At 42.6% G+C, this 18,066-nt stretch overlaps 1 protein-coding gene across 6 annotated transcripts in view; it reads left to right on the forward strand.

Moving 5' to 3' along the window:
- The window catches only part of TSNARE1 (t-SNARE domain containing 1), a 503,856-nt gene that overhangs the window by 149,253 nt on the left and 336,537 nt on the right, over positions 1–18,066 (forward strand). For all 6 annotated transcript variants that reach the window (XM_072851134.1, XM_072851137.1, XM_072851138.1 and 3 more), the window contains exon 3: positions 14,787–14,864. In XM_072851134.1, the coding sequence (XP_072707235.1) occupies positions 14,787–14,864 (78 nt within the window). The remainder of the gene's footprint in view (positions 1–14,786; positions 14,865–18,066) is intronic.

The raw sequence follows: 18,066 nt of genomic DNA on the forward strand, positions 1-18,066 counted from the left end.
CCCAACCACTTAATGCTGGTTGATGCAACAGCAGCATGAGGGAATGTGGAGGAGCAGGGATTTGGCAGCAGTCCTATTTCTTCTGCAAGAACGTTATATTTTATTATTGTAGTCCTGACATGGATGAAAATCCAGAGAGCCATTGCTGGCAACACACTGCTAACGTGTTCAGATTTCCCATTAATAATGGCAACGGCTGTATGTGTGCAGAAAATCAGGGTGTTAACCCTTTTATAGCGTTTGATAGGGAGTGTGCGTGGGGAAGGGTTTCTTTGACCTCAGCTGCAGCAACATGTCATGGAAAGAGTGCCAGAAAATGATTGCAGCACTTTGCAAGGATGTTTGAAGAGAGGCTGCAAGAGGAAGAGGGACATGGAAGAGTTCAAAATGATATTTCTTGGGTTTACTAACAGAATGACTGCTACAGCCCTAAAATGAAAGTCCGCTTTGGGATTCCTTGAGATTTTGCAAAGGGACTAATGGGTTAGCTCCTGTGGAGGTTGCACATCTCCAGGAGTTTTGCCCTTGAAGCCAAAACGTTTCAGACGTTTTTGTTTTTCACCACTTTGCTATGACTTGTATGTGCATTTCTCTCTGCATGAGCAGTAGTACTGGTACTCAGTGGGGTGATGTAAATAATTGATCTGTATTTAAGTTTTTCCTCCTTATGGCTGATAAATATGTTTAGAATGTAACTGAAAATGGAAAAAAAGAAAGAAGAGTTGCACTGACTGAAATATTTGGGGAAAAAAAAAATATTTTTTCTAGTTTTCTTGCTCTTTTGGGAGTTTAAATGTGGGCAGTTTTTGAGAATACACAGTATTTTGGTTCAAAATGTCAAAACATTTCCCTCAGAAAGCTTGCAATGGGCTGTTTCAACTACGGTAAAGGGAGGAAGAAAAAAAATTTTCGGCTGAAACCAGCTTACTGGGTTTGTCATTTGTATCTGTTGACCTAAACCAGAATGCTTTAGCTAATAAACCAGTTGTCTAAAAAATTTAATTCAGCCTTTTCTTCATCAGTTTCCTGTCACTTCCACTTTCTCATACTCATCAGTATCACAGTGGCGTGGATTTTTTTTCTTTTTAGGCAAACACTTCAACCCATGAGAAGAGAGGGAGAAAGTCTGTGTTCAAGTACATAATAGAGTCTTTTCGATTAAGATGAAGAGCAAAATCTGGTCTGCAGATATTTAATGAGTCATGCTGAGAATGAGAAAGAGAGCGAAGTTCTGCTGAATTAAACAGCAAAAGGCCAGTTTTTGTCTCACAACCAAATGCACAGATAGGCCTGAAGATGGATCAGTCCTCCTGCATGTTAGGGCTGAGCCCCAGTGCATTACATGTGCTGCTGTTTTACCCATAAGGAAGGGGTATTCTTGTTTTTTTACGAAGGTACAGAGGGTGATATAATAATCTTTAATAAACATTAACACCCATGCAATCCCCCCCTTTTTTTTTTTTTGTGCAAACATGGGTATAAAGTTCATTGTCCAATTCACATTACAAGTGGAGTAACTACATTTCTTCTGTAGCTTTACATAAATTTCTAAGGAACTTCTCTTTTTATTTTATTTTTTAGCACTGTCATGGGCTGTGTTGTTCTGCATGTGTCAGAGGTTGCCTTTTAGGTTAACAGGTCCATGAGATAATGCCTTCAATTGTCTTTGAAAAAGCAAAGTATTTTTTTCTAATCAACAAATAGCAGTAAGATGATGTTCCCCTCTACTTCTGTCTCAGTAGATGAGGAAGGACTGTTGCTGAGAGTGTGTGTGTCTCTGTGTATGAAAAATAAGACTAATTCTGTAATGTTTGCCCACATTGAGCATCTCACTAACGATGAACAATACGAGGGCTTGCCAGTAACTTGCTCAGGGTCAGAGAACTCAAAATCTGGTCCTTGTGAATCCCAGGCAGAGACAGCTGAGCCTGGGCCTGTTGTACTAGTCTTTCCTTTCTAGTGAATAACTACAGCAGTAGCTGCGTAACAAGAAACAGGATGTTTTATGGCCATTGCTACAACTTCTGCTGACCATCTGCAGATCCCATAAGCTGTGGAGGACCACATCTGCATACAATGTCCCACAAAAACAAACTCTGGAGACTTCCAGAAATTACGGGAGATGGTATGTCATCTTCCTCCCTGAATGGCATATGGCGTTTTGTATGGATGGATTATAAAACCCTGTATGGGTTTTACGATTTCTTCTAAAAGAGCTAGTTCCTTGGGCCAGATAGTTTCTATTATGGTTAATCTTAGGCAAACAAAAGTAATTTTCCTTCCTCCATTCAGTAAATGTTGGGAAGGTGCATACATTATCATGCATAAATTATCAATATAGTTTTCTTATTTAAACATATAGATAAAGACTACCAATACATGGCAAAGGGTGTATTGCACTTTTTCATTTCTCTTTGGGCATCTAATAAGTTACCATACTCCTTTTTTTTGCTAGAGAATTGAAGGTCTCCAGAAGAGAAAGGTGCATCGGTTGGTACTTTTGTTCTGAACTTGGGAATCTGCTCCAACACTTGCACTACTGTCCATCCGCAAAAAATTCTTTTTTCCCACAGATAGATGCCAGCTGTCGCATTGCTTGGTCACTGTTTCCCATTGCATCCACTTTGTCTCTGTTTCAGTAATTTCTGCTATCCTGTCATCCCAGATCTCACTTCATCTCTCTGGGCTTCTGGTTTGTAAAAACTCTTCATGCAGATCTCAGTGACGCTGCAAGGGCTCTCCAAGAATGTTGTATTTACTTACTGCAGGTTCAATTTGTCTTCTATATCCTTGAGATGGTCTGAAATTTTAGTCCTGACCAACAAAGGAAGCGATGAAGAGGAAGGAGATGGGAGAAAAAGGCACTTTCTACACTAGAACTTCTTCAACCTTGTGCTGGAACAAGCATGGCTGACCCTGAAGCAAGCTTGCAGCTCCGCTGGGGTCCAGCATTGCATCTTGCAACACCACCTTTTCCTGCAGAGCTCTCATGCTCCTGCTCTCCTGTCCTCCAACTCTTCTTCTCTATGGACTCACACATGCCAAGGGGCTGGGGAGAGACCGATTGACTCCATTGGGTGCCAGTGGCCAGAGCAGAGAGGAGGGCACTCCCTTCTCCCACCCCACTGTTCATCTCCATCTGAGCGTCACCACTATTCATGCACTGAGTCTCATCTCTGTTGTTGCCCCTTGTTAGCTTAGTGACTCATCCCAACCCTGGAACCTCTCTGCTATGGTGGTAGTAAGGATAATCTCATGAATTACATGTATTATCTGCTGGGATCACACATTCTTATTCATTTTTATTACTAACTTTTCATCCAATATGCTTTGGGAGTCTTTTTGGTAATTGAGTTTACACTTCGGGATTTTGTTTATCGAATCCATAATTTACAAGGAGTGAAAAAAAAACACCATTTACCTGGATGTTTTCAACTGGAAAGCTGTGGTAATGTAATATTTTTAAAAGGTTTCTGTCTTTCATTCGTATGGCTGATGATTATTCTGATAACATTCCTTGCATCGCATGGACTTCATCAGAACAACAAAAAAAAATCATCTCCATTTTGTCATTAATAGCCTGGATCTTTTAAAAGATATTTTCTAAGGCAATTAGTGCTGAGTGCATTAATAAGGCCAGAAGAGAGACTGATTAAGAGCTAGTTTAAAAATAAAAACAGTATTTTGTAATTTATATCACCAATAAATCTTTAAATAACGATGTTTCAAAACTATTTGGATTCTTTATCTTTTTTGTTGGTTGTTTTCATGTTACATTTCCAACAGCTCGGGCAGTAAATGTAAGATTAATCCTTTTCACTTTTTTTTTCAGTCAATTCCTTTGCATTTTCACATACCATTGGTGCTGGTGTCTGTGTTTGCAGTAGCACAGGGCTACGGACTATCCTAGGAATATAGCAGTGCAAACAAAAACCTGCTTTCACTCAGGTTTTATTTATATACTCATACCACATCATCATTAAAAAAACCAAACAAAACTGTCAAACATCTTCAATTGCCTTTTTTTTTTAATGGCTTGAGTATCCTTTTAAAAATACAGGCAGGCACCACCTTAACTCTTGCTTCTGCTACTGCTTTGGAGCATGAAGAAGGGAACATGATTAGGCTTTCCATCTTGGAAAGCAGGAAGCAATGGGATTTGATAGGGAAATTTTGCAAATGAATTGGTATTTTCCAGTACATTGATTTATTTAAATCAAAAATGAATTGTCTTTTTAACTCTCTCCTAATCCACTACCAGCAAAATAAATTAATCAAAGTGCTTTGTTTTATTTAAAAGCTCCTTAACTGCGTCTTGGTAATACATCAGAATTATGTAAAACCTTTTAAAGTTTGCCTCCCCTTTGCTTAAAAATGGAGAAAAACTCTTAATTGTAAAACTGTCCAACCAAAGCCAAAATTCCACACTCTGCCAGAATTAGCAGTTTCTTAATCCATTGCGCAGTTCCTCTCTGCACTTACTCTTCTTAAAATTTTACTTAAAAAGAGCACCACTTTTTTACTTAAAAAGAGCACCTCACAAGAATACCCCTGCAAATGGGGATGTCTGTGGCGAGGGTTGCCATCATTCTCTGAATTACTTCATTAATTTTATAGATATTTGAGTGGGTGAAACAGGACTGAGAATCCCACCAACTCATTTCCCATGGGCTGCCAAGCTTGCCTGACCTTCAGATCACTCTTAGCCATCGTGTTGCTGCCATGAAGTGATGAGCTTTTTATTCTAGTAACGGCCTTGTGAGTCTTTGACACTTCCTTCTAGTAAATCAACAAGAGCTGCTGTTTTTCTTGTTGTAGAAATTAGAAGGCAGCATGGGGGGTTTTTTTTGTTTAGTTAGTTGGTTTTTATTTTCATTTTTTTCACTGCTGCCTAAAAAGGAGTATAGGATGAGAACAGATTTTTCTAACAGCAATATGGTTTAATGCAGATGTAGAGAATATCAGGTTTTGTAATGCAAGCCACTGTTTGCTTTCTAACATCTTTAACAAGCTTGAGAAGAAAAGACTGAAAACCATGAAGTGTAATGTGCTGCTGGAAAAGATCGGATATATTTCTAGTGTCCTTGCAAAAGCAGGGAACCTGTTGATAATAAATTAAAATAAACTGTTAGGATAATAATGTATTAAAGTTTGGGGATTGTTTGGGACTTTTTTTGTTGAGTTTTGTTGGGTATTTCCCCCATCACCATGAGCTGGAAGCAGCCTCTATCCAGCATCTCTGTTTTGTTTCACCCCTTTTGTTTTACTGTGTGGTGTATCCCATCTTCTGGGTGACACGTCATGCCAACAACTTTCTCTAATGCTGTTTCTGATGCTGTCTGGGATGTCTCTGCTACTTGTCAAGATTGTGCGTGCAGTGTCTCCAGGCTTTTGGTTATAGCTTTGCCATTCAGTCATGAAGTCTACCTTCAGAGCTGGAGCAAATTTGGGCAGGGCTGCTATTGCTCATGTCTGGCTACATGGAATGACATGGTGCTCACCAAGGAGGACACCTCTCGACTTGGTGAAGAGCCAGGGCCCAGTGGGGTCAGAATGAATCTGTGACTCTCAGGGTTGGCTCTAGAGACAACCTCTTCTCTTGGTGGACTACTCGGCTATCTCTCTTGCTTGTGGGTGTGGGTGGGCTTGGGGGGGTGGGCTTGGGGGGCTGTTTTTGTTGACTACTGCTATGAGATTGATGGAGATGAACCCTCTGGGGCATGGATCCAAAGCGGTTCAGCAAAGCTGAACAATGCGTTGTCGGCGCAGCTGCAAATCTACTTGGCCAGGCTCTGTATGCATGAACTGATACGCTGTCACTGTCTGCTCTCCTCAACACGCAGGGCAAGCTGCAGGGTTGAGAAGATACCAGCGCTAGCTGTGCACCTAGAAGGTCTCGCTGCTTTCTTCTTCAGCAGTTGCTTATTAGCATATATGCTAAAGAGGGAAACAAAAGAGAATAAAACCATCTGAACTAGATGTCTTAACTAGAAATAATGCAAAGCAAACCTGATTGAATCTTGATTGCACTGTAAAAAGATATCTCATGTTTCCTTTTCTCTGTGAACCACTTCTTGGTGCTTCTTGCAGGTACACAGATTTGTTTTTTTTTGTGGATGAGGACTTGGTGCTGTGTTTGGAGTTGCAGGGGGGTGGTTTCCCTCATGGTAGGGGCAAGGAGGATGGGAATATGGCAAAGCACTCTAGGGTATAATGCTCCATCCAAGTGGCTTAGGAAAAACCTTCTCTCTTGGCTGATTTAAAATAGGAGTGCACAGATTGTGCGCAGCCCCTTTCCACAGCTAGGTCGTGGAGGAGATAGTGTCTTAATTCTGAATCTTCTTTAATTTCTGATGTTGACTTTCACTACAAGTTAATGCTCACCTTTTACCTTCCCTTGATTTCTGTAAGGGATGCTTCTCCATGCCTGGGCTGTCCCTTGAGACGCCTCCTGTGCCACCAGTGCAGACACTTGTCAAGCTGCAAAGTTTTGGTCCCAGTGCCCTAGACCTCACCTACATGGGAACCTTTTGTTTGAATAGCTTCTGTCCTTGGCTTCTTAGGCTTTCCTTGGCATAGGCTCTGTATTTATTTTTTCTTTCAGAGATATGTATTCTATATATATTTATAGTGTTTTTTTTTTCTAGGAGCTTCCAAGAAAGAGCCATGCTGAGCTCCAGTTAAAACTTACTAGCTCTACCAGGAACACTTGTGCTGGGGACACCGTGCATTGCAGTTACTTCTCTGGGGACATGTTAACTTAAAGCACAAATCTCAGAGGCTTTACAAAGATTAATGTATTGAAACTCTACTTCAGAGAGCACAAGAAAAAAAAATGCGTGCCTAGGTGGGATCCTTACCAACTTGAAATTATTCCTCCAGCCTGCTTTACCTCCTTGGTCTTCACAGAATCACAGAATCGTATAGGTTGGAAAAGACCTTTAAGATCATCGAGTCCAACCGTAAACCTAACACTACCAAGACCACCACTACACCATGTCCCTAAGCACCTCATCCAAACGTCTTTTAAATACCTCCAGGGATGGTGACTCAACCACTTCCCTGGGCAGCCTGTTCCAATGCTTGATAACACTTTCAGTGAAGTAAAATTTCCTAATATCCAGTCTAAACCTCCCCTGGTACAACTTGAGGCCGTTGTCCACTCTTGTCTCCTTTGCTCAACTTGCTATAGCTATGGTAGGTCTCTCAAAGAAAAAAAAAAAGTTCTATTAAAATAGATGTGTTTTTTTCTCTCATTTGCTCTAAATTTTTTCTGCTAGTGTATCTGGTGGTGGAGTAAGGTGGGAGTAAGGTACTTCTTTGGGGCAAGGCTGTGGGGTGAGAGACCTCCCAGCTTCTCAGTTTTCCCTTGGCGAGAGGAGGAGGAGGCAGGTACTAAACACATCTCCCTTTCAGATGGGTGGGACAAAAATGGGTTCTTCCAGCTGAGATGCCTTCAGGTAAAGCTTCATTTCTAAAACTAGGAAAATTTTATTTTCCTAGTTCAGGAGAACTTGGCTAACCCAGGAAGGCGATTTCAAAAAAGTGAACAGGAGTTTATAAGTCTTATTGCAAACAGAGACCCTGAGTTAACCCATAGGTAATGGAGTTTTTTAATACACTGTCCCCACTGTGTGAGAATGGAGGTTGGAAGAGGATTGATGCCAACACCAGCTTCATCCCATTAGTTAAATGTGTAATCCCCTTGGTGCCCCCTCTTTGTGCTGTGGCCATGCCGAGGAGACACAGGTCTTTTGCAAGTCACTGCACAAATCCATAGCAAAGAGCTTCAGAGCATTGCCACGTGAAACAGCATCACGTTTTCCAATCCTGATGAACAGCATGTTGCCTGATGAGTGTGATTTTTGCTTACATTTCCCTTTATCACTTATTTCACTCAAACTTCAACAGGAGGAAATAAAAACCTTCTAAGCTTGCATGCCAGGAGCAACTTTGCAACATTAGACACAATGCTACTTCTTTCAGTCCCTTCATTTTCCCTTTCTATTTTAAGCTCTTTTCGTTAAGGGAAGGAGCCTTGTCCAAACACGCTCTTGGCCAACCCTTTCTATGCTGGTATTTGCTGAAGCTTTTTTGACCAGTTTCAACAGAAGAGCAGAGGTCATGAGGATGAATGAGGTTCCTGTGGTTTATATGAAATGGAAAGGCAGCTGAAGACCAAAACAGTGTTCTCACTGTGGAAGAGACCAAGGGCTGGTATGAAGCATTGGATCAGACACCAAAGAGTCCACAAGGAGGAGCACTCTGGGAAGCTGTTGAGTACTGGTGGCCAGAGGAGTTGTCTGGGGTGGGTGTAGATGTCTGTGCATCCACCAGTTCTTGCTTGTCTGTTTTCTGTAGCATTTTATTGTTCCCATGACAAGCTGCTGCTTTGTCTTTACTCTTTCCCCTTTTGCCTCCTTCATCTTCTTCCACCTCTTCATTTTTATGGCAATTGTTGTGGAAAAGCTAAAATAAAGACACGAATTTAGCATTTTGTTCCAGAGCAAATCTCTTGCTCTTGGGCCAGCAGCCAGAAATCAATCTCTTTCTCTACCTTGAGTTTGATTTCCCAGTGCCAGAGGCACATGGCTCTCATTGTGGATTATTTTCTTCAACAGAGGTACTCTCTTAGATAACATAGGTCAACGCTATGAAAAGTCTTCAAGGGGGGAATTGAAGCCTTGCAACGCGTCCCCTCATCCTGGGGAAGGAACAAAGTGCTTAATGGGGGAGACGTGCATTCAGCTGTGTTGTGAAGGGGTTAAGCCACCCGAGTTGAATACAGTGATGCTTAATTATTATTGGTAAAGGTAAACTGAGGATTTGGGGTGGATGGTTTTAAATCGTAGTGAGCAGGTTGCTACCTAACCACACTTTACTCCTTACAGGAGTTTCAGGGTCCAAAAGGGGAGTTTGGATACCAAGTAACTTTCTACTGGAATGTTTTTCAGCAAAGGATCATGTTATAACTTGATTTAAAGCTTTCAAAGGAGTGAAGATGCAGATGCATGAAATCTGTGACTGTCTTTTACAGAGCACAGACATAGCTCTCTGTGTAAACGCATTACAATTTTCAGGTGTTGAGCTGTTTTACTACAGCCACATTAAGTATTGTAAGTAGAAAGATTGAATGCTTGTCCTGTTTCTCCTCTTTTCCCTTTTTATGGGAGTTACTGTAATTATTGCCTCTTCTTTTCTGCAGCTTTTGAGTTATTTTGGGTTTGCTACAAAATTGAGTTCAGGGAGGCAATTGACTTCACCTGGCTGCAGAAAAGCCATTAGGAGCTTCAAATTAGTGTGAAATAATTAATAGGCAAGGAAGATTAACGTGGGGAACATGGGCAGTTTTCATTAACATTAAGCGAAAGGATATTCCTGTAGATACATTTACCATGTGTGTTGTCCTGGACCTCTAGCTATTCCCTTTGGACATTAATTATATCAAGATTGCTAGAGACAAGACCCTACAAGCCTGCTCAGGCTTCACATTTGGCTTGTCTTGAAGAGGAACGGAAAGACATTTCTGCTTGCCAGCTCGCTCGGATTTCTCCTTCCCCTGCCACAACTGCTGTCGGTGGTGGTTGGAGCTAATGACTGATTGTCACAGTGCCTGAGAGCCCCAGGGATGCCCACGTGCATCAACAGTGTTTTCTCCCTCCTGACCAGTATGGTGGGAAGCAGACCACAAGCTTCCAGGTTATATTTTGCTCTGAGCACTGACACAGCAGTTCTCTACCTGGGCCAGTCCTCATCCCGATTGTCTCCCGTAGACAGAGGTGTGATGAGTTAGAGATTGTAATTGCACTGAAACATGGAAAGCAATGCACTCTGAGTCTCCACTGGAATAATGGTTGCAAAAATCATGTGTGAGGCTTGTATGGATTTTTAAGGTGCTCAACCACTCTCTACAACCACCTGAAAGGAGATTGTAACAGGATGAGTGTCAGTCTCTTCTCCCAAGTAGCAAGTGATAGGACAAGAGGAAATGGCCTCAAGTTGTGCCAGGGGAGGTTTAGATTGGATATTAGGAAAAATTTCTTCAACAAAAGGGTTGTCAAGCATTGGAACAGGCTGCCCAGGGAAGTGGTGGAGTCACCATCCCTGGAGGTATTTTAAAGACGTGTAGACGTGGTGCTTAGGGACATGGTTAGTGGTGGACTTGGCAGTGTTAGGTTAATGGTTGGACTTGATGATCTTAAGGGTCTTTTCCAATCCAAATGATTCTATGATTCTATGATTCAGTTTCTTTTTTTTTTTTTTTTGGTGTTGGTCCAAAGTGCTAGGGGTAGCACAGAGTTTAGGACACCACCTTCGCCTAGCAGATAAGTGTGAGATGGTGTTGCATGTCTGGACTTAAACCTGGTGCAATCATCTCACTGTTTTTTGCCTAGAGGAAGCAATTTCTGGGATAAACTATCCCTGGAACAGCTCCTGAGTTTGCCTTGGCAATATGGAGCTGAGTAGCCTAACTATAAAATATGGTTTGTTCCCTCACTCTGTTTTATTTACTAGTGGACATGTTCCTTCAAGGTTTATTTTGAGGCAGTTTGCTGGGATGACAAGATGGGAAGGGTTAACAGCAGGGAGAAGGCAGCAAACTCTGGTGAAAGGGACTGTGTGGCTCTGAGGATGTCCATTCCTCCTCCTCCCTCCCTGTCCCTCCTCAGTGCACTGTCAGCATCATCGGACAAGGAATATCTCGTACTGTGCACATGCAGTTATCACATGGTGAGATGCAACTAGTTTTCTTGTGAAGGAAAGTGATTTTTGGTACAATAAATAAAATAAGCACATGAATGACAACAACAAAAAGAAAAGCCAATAAATGCATTTCCAGGAGTGTAGCAAGGTGGATTATGAGGCAGTGGCTCTGTCTCAAGCTGCACATTTCCTTAAGATCCCATTGGCAGCTGAGGTTTCCCATTGCAGTTGGCCAGACTGCATATAAACACACTTTGCTTTGGTAGAGCATGTACTTAAAAGCTTGCCCTTTCCATTTTCTGCACCCACCTGTAGCTTTTCAGGCCAAAGACAGAAGAATTAAGAAACAGTAGGAAAATACCAGAAATGGCAATGTTGATTGCTGCTGCTTTAGCAATTGCAATAAATATAACAGGTCATCACTATTTGCTAGATGGGGAGAAGGTCGAGCTGATAGCAGAGGCAGCTGGGTTGCCCTGTCTCCTGCCAAGGGGATTCTGCTGGAAAACAAATGGGGAAAATAGCTGGAAACTGTAAAAATGTTTTTGGAAATATCCAGTTAAGGAAGCGGAGAAGTGATTTGCACATAGGATTCTGTAATGTACCCACCATTAACCCTTCACAGCTTTCAGGACCCACAGTGTGAGTAAAAGTCACCTTTCTCCAGTTGTGGCCCTGAACTCTATTAGCACTGAGGCATGCAAAGTATTTACTGGATATTGGCAACCTCATATTCCTTCTTGGGGAATCGTAATATTTTAGCACTTGCTTTATGTAGTCGAAGATGTTTAATTTTTTATTAAGACACAAATGTACTTCACATTCACTTTCTTTTGCAGTCTTGGTATGTCTTCACTTAGCTTGGCAGTACAGATGCATTTTTGCTTTGCTTTCTGCTGCTGTTTTTAAAATGTTTGCTTGTCTGCTTGAACTGCTGAATCGTCCATGAATAGTTACAACATTTCTGCTTGATGTGTGGAAGCTTGAAATTGGAGTAGTTAAACCAAGATCCTTGTTACTATTTTCTTTTCTTTTCTAAAACAAAAATAAAATAAAACCAGAACTGGCAGCATGTTGTAACATGAAATAAAAGTCCAGGGGCAGGAAATTGCAAGCCAGATTCAATGCAGTTTTCTCAGATAAACCATTCTCCAAGCATTGCATTTTCAAAGTAATTGTTTGGAAATTCTGGCCAAAGGTTGTATCTGCCTTTGTTTTTTCATTTAATTTGCACTTGTTCGAAGTGTGGGATTGTCGTGGCACCCTCGATTAGATATTTACGGATTGAGATTTCAAGCCTTCAAGGGGGAGTTCATCATCTCACAGTCTTCTTGCATTTGGCTAAAATAAATATACTGAGGCTTATAAAGTTAAGTATTTCCATGTCTTCAGAGTATGATCCTCACACATTTTCCTGTTGTGTTTTGCCTCTTTTCCACTAGGGAGATGCGGTACAGGGTGAGAAAATTGGTCTCCCCATGGCCACCCAGGAGAGGTTGGATAAATCCCACCCTCCCAAATTAGCACCTGAATTTCTGGGTAGTTTTTAACTTTATGCACCAACTCTGGAAACATGGTGTGGCTCGGTGTTTCTTTCTCATGGTGTTGCAGGGACTCCAAAATGCAGGCACGCTCAGTCCGTGCAATTAAATTGGTGCTTCTTCTGCCTTTTGCAACATTTGGGATATTTCATCTTTGCTTTTGGGTGGGTTTGGTATTTTAAATTACTCCCCAGAGGTACCTGCTGGATGCTGTGAATCTGCAGGAGTGTCCCCATGTGGGAACACATTGAAGTCTGCAGTCCATATTATTTGGGGGGTTTAATGCAGTACTGTTCCTGGCTGGGTGCTTATAATTGAGGACTTGAAGGAGTTTCCAACCCTTGGTTTGCTTGCATTACGGTTCATCTGAGGCTTAATTCAGCAAAGTACCTAAGTGCTTTGGACTCAGGATCACTGGGCCAGGCTAAAAATCTGTTGAGGCAAACTCTAGTGTTTCTAAGGAAAGAATGGAAATAAATAGGTAAATAAAGCCTTCTCTCCCCCACAAAAAAACCCACCCATCCAAAAAACCTCTATCACAAAATGTGTGGACTAGTCATCTCAGCACATGCAATTGGAAATTTATCCAAGCTGAAGCCATGTCTTGGCTGCCCATCCTCCCTTATTACTACCCTGGAGTGTGTTGGCACACTGAAAATCCAAGAAAAACCTCCCAAAACTGGGGTCAATGCAGTCTGTAAAGATCTAAAAATCTTATCCTGTGCTGCTCTTTTGTCAGTGATTTCGTGAAAGCTGAATCTTGTTAGTAACAAGTGAAATTCCTGGGGGACGGGTAAGCTCAAGCTAATTTATTTTATTATATATAGCCTCATATATAAAGTAAAGGGAAGGAGTGTCTGGGACAGCTGATTTAGGAGGAAATGCAGGAAGAGAATATTGGGAAAATCTCTAGCAATGAGCCCCTGTGCATTTGGATTAAACACAATTTAATGCCCTGGATTTGTGTCAACCTGACAGACTGATCCAAGACTTTATTTACAGCTGGTACAGGGCTGAATCATCACACATGAGTGCTGCTGCGGTTGAGATGTGTGAGAAGCAGTGGAAAATCCCCTGATCATGCTGTTTGGATGTGGATTTTGTCCTCAAGCACTGGGAGATGCATCCTCAGGACAAAACTGAGCAGTGCATCAAGCAGGCTTCTCGTTTTGTTCAATATTTATGGTTTTCGCCTTGCTCCATCGATGACTTTCTGCTCTTCCAAATGTAGGTTGGGCACACGGTGTTTTAACAGCTTAGGGAAATCTGGTTAAGGGATGCAGAATATGTCGTAGTTACAGTCTGCTGACTTGAAAATATGAATCGTAGCTCCTGTTCGAGTTTCTGTAATGCTTTGGCTCAGAGGATCGGCTTGCTAATAGCAGTGGCTGTTTGAATGTGCTGTAGTGTGTTGGGTGGACAAGCCCTGCAGTGCTTTTGGACTTGACCAAAGTTTCAGGTATAGCAGCTTCTGGGAAACCTGCAAAAGCTGACCCAGGTGGGAGGCAGAATAGGGCTAAACCATGGGAAAATCTGCTGTAAGGCTGCTGCCATATAGCTGGTGCCAAAGACATAGGTATAAATGAGTGTTTCTTTGGTGACTGTTACCAATCAAAAACCAAATGCCTGTTTAAAGCTTATTTAAGCAATGTATACTTTCTCTGTAATATAGCCCAGTCCAACCTCATGTCGCTCCTTCTCTGGGGATGAGGAAGCTGTGGAGGAGCTCAGGATAGTTTCAGGGGGTTTAAAGTTGGGAAAGGAAGCTAACAAAAAAAAAAAAAAAAAAGACACCACCAAACCTTAAAACCCCAAATGTTCAAACCCTCACTTCAGTGTTCTCTTTGTAGGGCAGATTTGGGTACCTTGGCTGAAGTGGGACCTTGGGAATAAAGCTGAGACAAGTTGTCTGGGCAGTGGCAATAGCAATTCCTGGCACTGACTCATTGACCCTTTCAGTTGGGCTATCAGGAAGAACTAGGAAGAAGGGGAGCATCTCTTGGGGGCTGGAAGATGAACGTGTGGAGGACCCATCTGGGCTCCCATCTCCCTCCTGCCTCAAAAGCTTTGAGCCCACAGAGCAGTTGCACTCTGCTCACTGCTTCCTCCCCTTTTCTGAAGGCAGGATCTGCTTGCGTGCCCTCCTGCTCTGGAAAGCAATGGTTAAACAAGCTGTTGTGCTTGCGGTTTCTCATTCATTCATGGCTCTGATACTCCCACTTGATAAATGAGCAGAAATCATTTATATTCCAATTGCTAATAATTCCTACAAATGCTGTCTCAATTCACGTGGGCCGTATCCACCGTGTTGCAGCAGCATCTTTACTGTCCTGATGGTGCTGGAGTAGGTATTTGCCTGTCCAGTGCAAGTTGCATGATCAGACACTGTGTAAGGCTACATCAGACCACCTACTTGGGCTAAATTTCTGCAGCAAGGAGGAACCTGCATCCTCCTTCAAAGGATCAGCTGGGAGGCGAGCCCCTTTCAAAGTGATCGGTGTCTCCAGTATTAATATATCTTCTCCCTTTTTGTCTTCACAGCTACCCAGATTGATCCCAGTGAACTACAGGAACTTTTTCAGGAGACTTCAGCCAATGTCTTCCGAATTAACTCCAATGGTGCGTATAATGAAAAGTTTCCTAGTCAATTGTGTGCTGTCCTGCTGATGACTCGTGTGTGTGTACACGGTGTATGGCAGCTCCTGTTGTCAGGGAGCAAATATTAATGCAGTTTTTCTGCTGCTGCATCTCACGAGCTCCAGCACATGTCCAATATACAGTTCTTTATAAGATGTAAAAATATTCCACCATATGTTCCATTAAACAGGCACAGATATATTCCAGTCCTTGCTGAGACCACATCCTTTTCTATTTTTAATTGTGTCATCTGTTACAATAGGGAGTTAGAGCGCAGAAAGGTGGAACAAGCCAGACTCGTTTTCTAATGTGTTACAGCACTACTGCGTTCAGAGCCTGTCATATGAGCTTGCAAAACATCTATCTCCCTTACAAAAACACCAACACCAAAACTCTTCTGTTATCCTCCACTCTGTAGGTTGAGCAGGGATGCTGTTCCTGCTCATGTCTCCCCGGACCCTAGAGATGCAGAGTGGTTCCCTCCTTTGAAGACATGCTCTGGCTCATCAGTTTTGTTGGGTCGGGCTGGAGGGATGTATTTTGCAGATAGATATAAACTAACATTGCTGAATGGTAGTTAATGTCATGGTATCCCAGTTCTAAAATTCACTAGTGTCAGACAAGGATCTAAAATTATCGGGTGCTGATTTTATGGTGGACCTTGAAATTGCTTCTGAATCACCTGGACAGCTTCTCTGTCCGGTCTGTTCTGTGTCTATGGAGATTAGGTGACAGAGAGGGCTGGCCTAGGTGTAAAGAAAGAATCTTAGTGCTTCCTTATTTCTGTAATTATTCCCCGACGTGTCCCAGGGGTAAAGCCCCAGTCCTTGTAGCAAGGAATCCTTGCTAGAAGGATGGGAGGTAAAACTTCTAAAATGTAGTCGTCTCTTCTTTAGAGGAGTTGTGTATGCTCCATCTGCCAGAAAAATTCAAGCACCAATTTTCCTATAACTACAAGGGATTGGTAGGTTTGAGTTTACTTTTGACAATCATCACCCTGAGTTCAGGACCTCCTGCAACATGGATATACCTTGCCCTAAGCACTGTGAGCCTCATTGCTGCTCTCCACTATCCCAGAAGGTGAAGGCCTGAAACCAATATAGGCTCTATGAAGTTATTCAAGTGCCCAGCTTGCTGTAAAATCAGAAGGAAAATAATTATTCACACATTCCTTTGTGCCTTGGGATAGAATAACCCTATGCAACAGGACAGGATGGGTGCTGGCTTGCAATAAAGCTATTTTGAAGAAAAGACCTGTGGGTACTGGTCAACCACAAGTTGAATATGAATTAACAGAAATCATATTCTTGTCTGTAATTACCTAATGAAGACTGTAGAGTAGATGGAGCCATAACCTCTCAGATGTGCATGATGGAAGGACGAGAGGCAAAGGGCATCTGAAACATAGGACGTTCCAACTCAATAGGATGAAAAAGGTTCTGACCATCAGGATGGTCAACCAGTGCAACAGGAGCCCAGAGAGGCTGTGAGATCTCCGTCCTTCAAGATATTCAAGACCTGGGCAAGACCTTGAACAACTTGCTTTTAAGTGGACCTTCTCTGAGCAGAAAGTTGGACTAGAGACCTCCAAAGATCCCCTCCAGCCTGCATGAGTCTATGAGTCTTCAGTATTTTGTCAGAATCTCAATTACTGCACATACCAGATGATTCTGAATGGGTCAAAAGCAAAATGGGAAATGCACACTTCATGTTTGTTTATTTTTTGTTATTTTTCAGAGGAGTAACTGATAGATACATTATACAAACAATTGTTTAAAACACTTATTCATAGTTTTCTGGCAAACTGCTTGGATACCACAAGTTCGACAGGTTTCTTCACAGAGCAGAATCCGAGAAAATCACCCACTGAAAGTTGCCTTTGGGTTGCCAGTGATATTTGTCCACTGGGCTTCTGGAGAGCAGTGGTGGGATTGATGGTGCCTGGGGTGAAGGACAACTATATGCTGCAGAAGGTGGAGGAATTCATAGAATCAGAGAATGGTTGAAGTTGGAAGGGACCTCTGGAGGTCATCTGGTCCAACCCCTTTGCTCATGCAGGGCCACTTAGAGCTGGGTGCCCATGACCATGTCCAGACAGCGTTTGAATATATCATGGAATCATAGAGTGCTTTGGATTGGAAGGGACCTTTACAGGTCATCTAGTCCAACCACCCTGCAAGAGCAGGGACATCTTTAACTAGATCAGGTTGCTCAGAGCCCCATCCAACCTGACCTTGAATGTTTCCAGGTTTGGGGCCTCCACTACCTCTCTGGACAACCTGTTCCAGTGCCTCACCACCATCATTGTAAAAAATTTTCTTAAATCTAGTCTAAATCTGCCTTCCCTTAGTTTAAAAGCATTACTCCTTGGATGTCCAAGGATGGAGACTCCACAATCTCCCTGGGCAGCCTGTGCCACTGCTCAGCCACCCTCACAGTAAAAAAGTGTTTCCTGATGTTCAGAGGGAACCTCCAGCATTTCAGTTTATGCCCATTGCCTCTGGTCCTGTCACTGGGCACCACTGAAAAGAGCCTGGCTCCATCTTCTTTGCTCCCTCCCTTCATGTATTTATATACATTAATGAGATCCCCCCTCAGCCTTCTCTTCTCCAGACTAAACAGTCCCAGCTCTCTCAGCCTTTCCTCATAGGAGAGATGCTCCAGACCCTTAATCATCTTTGTGGCCTTTTGCTGGACTCTCGCCAGTATGTCCCTGTCTCTCTAGTACTGAGGAGCCCAGAACTGGACACAGCACTCCAGGTGTGGCCTCACCAGTGTTGAGTAGATGGGAAGGATCACCTCCCTTGACCTGCTGGCAGTGCTTTGCCTAATGCAGCCCAGGATACCATGCACCACCTTTGCGGCAAGGGCACATTGCTGGCTCGTGTTCAACTTGGTGTCCACCAGAACCCCCAGGCCCTTTTTCCTGAGCTTTTCCTTGAGAAAACTCCAATGCTGTGACCTGGGCTTGTGGCCACTGTGGCAGCTTGAACCTTCCAGCTGTGATCACTGGTACTTTGCTTACAGAGAGGTGTATAACCATATTATAACACACAAATACCTGTATTAGCGTCGATATTAGTTGCTCCAGCACTAATAATTTTACCTTGATAGTGGTGGTGATGAATGGTAGTAGCACTTCTTCTACCAAACCAAGGGCTCAGTGTGAAGTTTAGAAACCTGC

This window comes from Ciconia boyciana, chromosome 2 (genome assembly GCF_034638445.1).
Source record: "Ciconia boyciana chromosome 2, ASM3463844v1, whole genome shotgun sequence".
Lineage (NCBI taxonomy): Eukaryota > Metazoa > Chordata > Aves > Ciconiiformes > Ciconiidae > Ciconia > Ciconia boyciana.